Source organism: Palaemon carinicauda, unplaced genomic scaffold, assembly GCF_036898095.1.
Source record: "Palaemon carinicauda isolate YSFRI2023 unplaced genomic scaffold, ASM3689809v2 scaffold846, whole genome shotgun sequence".
NCBI classification, from domain to species: Eukaryota; Metazoa; Arthropoda; class Malacostraca; order Decapoda; family Palaemonidae; genus Palaemon; species Palaemon carinicauda.
In genome coordinates, this window is record NW_027172145.1 from 22501 (window position 1) to 25000 (window position 2500).

Sequence of the window (2500 nt, forward strand, 5' to 3'; positions counted from 1 at the left end):
CAAAGTATTGACATACCTAATGGCTCCCTCACGATCAACGTAAGTGGACCGGGATTTAATGGTTCCATCCGATTGTCTTACAACGAGGACGGCATTAGATCCTTCCCGAAGTAACCTCTCGAGATCTAAAATCATGTTTTCTTCGTCTTTTTTGTTGAGGATTATCAACCAGCAGATGGCGTTCGACTCCAGTCCCTCTTTTCTAACCTGAAAATAGCAGGTTTGATGATTGTGTTGGGAGAAGGATGTAGCGTAACTCCACCACTGTCAACAATTGGAGTGGTAATAATAATAATAATAATAATAATAATAATAATAATAGGAGTAGGTAAAGCAACAGTGGCAGCAGTAGTAACGATAATTATAACAATAATGATGTTGCAGTAATTATTAACAACAATTGTAATGATATTGATATCATTACACGAGAACGATAAATATATCAATAATAATATTGCAGTAATTATATTATAAACAACAATGATAATGATATTAATATCATGATTAGGAGAACGATAAATATAACAATAATAATATTGCAGTAATTATATTAACAACAATTATAATGATATCATGATTACCAGTAAGAATAGAGTACAAATTATAAACATTGCAATTGTATTTTATCATCATTGACAACGACCTTAGATGTCAGGATGCCATATAACCCATAATCAATCAATCAATCATCATTGACGCACCATCTGAAAGGTATTCACGACATTTGCCGGTGAGCAGAGCATCAAAAAACAAGTCGAGGATGAATAGGCAAAACGTATTGCTTGAGTCAGCCATGTTGAAGACGTAGGTTCATATTGGAGAGTCATTTGGAGTCGTCCTTCGGTAGTTTTCATCAATATGTTTGCTGCATCTGTGAAGTTTAATTTACGTTATATTCCTTGTTATGGCTACACTCACTATCTTAATTTCCTTCCTAGCATTTTTAGATATTTTATTTTTATTAAAAGTAATAAAATCCATGAAATAATAATTCAAGAAATTGACTGTCATAGGGCCTAGGGTAATTCATAACGTATTACACCTTAACTTTATCTTCGTTGTAATTATCGTTTTTGTTATGATCGGTTTTTTCAAAGGTCGCACGTTAGTAGCAGAGGCAAAGGGTAATAACAATACCCTAAATACAAATGATCAGCACCCAAGGCCCTCTCCAACTAAGCTAGGACCAGGGAGGGCCAGGCAATAGCTGCTGATAAAACAAAATGTAGACCTGTAGGCTCCCCTCTATAATCAGTTGCAGGAATAACAGTTCTAGTTGGAAATTAATTGTTTTCTCTGAAAACACAATATTTGCTATTCACTAACATTAAGGATTTGAGCTATGAAACTCATATTTTTTGGCTACGCAAAAATGTAGTGATTGCTGTCGTTACTGGTTGAAAATAGGATGAAATTACAAAAGAATATTAATAATAAGCTCAATTCTTTTACAATGATAATAAAGCTATATCTGGAAACATCATAGAAGTCAAACCAAATAAAGGTTATGGTAAAGAAACAACGAATCATTAAAATTTTACTCTCTTTCAGTTAACTTCGATTTTCTTTATCAAAAAGAATCAAGCCAGTCAGACAGATCATTCAACATGCACATCTAGCTCCCACGCCTGAATACAATACATACGCAGGCTATATGTATTACTACTGTACATTTGTCCTTGAGCAAATAATGGTGTCCGTGTGTACTTGATTATGTGCTGCTCCCCCCAATATTTATACGGAAATTACCGTAACATCTAAGCTCTCTTGAATAAAGATACCTTTTGTAGTGGAATCATTCAACTGGCTGAACAGTGTCACTGTGTTCCCTTTCAATGCTAACATAAGATACAAGATAATGGAATCAGCAGCATCCTTGGTAGTTTTCAAGTTAGGCTTTTGGGTGCCATTTACAACGTACATTTTTTTTTTATGTCTGGAGAGGGGACATCGTCACCCCAGAGGCTTAGAATTTTTTTTTTTTTTTATTATTTTCTCCTTACCTTATATGAAGGCACAATAAGAGAGATTTTAATGTAATAAGAAAAGGGTTTCTCTAAAAGTTGCCGAGCTATAAATGGTTAGGTTTTCCTATCTTTTGGCTGGATATGTAAATACAGTAATAGTAGTACATGCATTTTAACCTGACATGATTCCTCTGTACAAAAATTGTTGTAAAGTTAATACATAAACATACATTCATGTGGTGGATATAAAGAATAGTTAAAACCAAAATCTTTGTTTGTGGCAAAGGATACTTGTGCTAAACTGGATAACTGTGATGATGATGATTATTTTATATAATTTCTCAAAATTACCTGCGTTTTCATGGTCGTATACGAGATTGAAATGACATGGTGATGCGCTTTCTTTAGATGTTGCAAGCATTGATAAGACAGTATTCGACCAAATTACACTGGAAAAAAGAAAGCAGGGGTTGTTAGAAATTAGTTTTATTATTATTATTATTATTATTATTATTATTATTATTATTATTATT

At 33.2% G+C, this 2500-nt stretch overlaps 1 protein-coding gene across 1 annotated transcript in view; it reads right to left on the bottom strand.

Annotated features, from left to right (window-relative positions):
• LOC137637558 (glutamate receptor ionotropic, delta-1-like) overlaps nucleotides 1-1923 on the bottom strand; it is a 13347-nt gene extending 11424 nt beyond the window's left edge. The window contains exons 1-2 of the mRNA XM_068369714.1: nucleotides 1750-1923; nucleotides 17-207 (exon numbers count right to left, since the gene is read on the bottom strand). Of these exons, the coding sequence (XP_068225815.1) occupies nucleotides 17-207; nucleotides 1750-1923 (365 nt within the window). The remainder of the gene's footprint in view (nucleotides 1-16; nucleotides 208-1749) is intronic.
• Nucleotides 1924-2500: the final 577 nt, after the last annotated feature.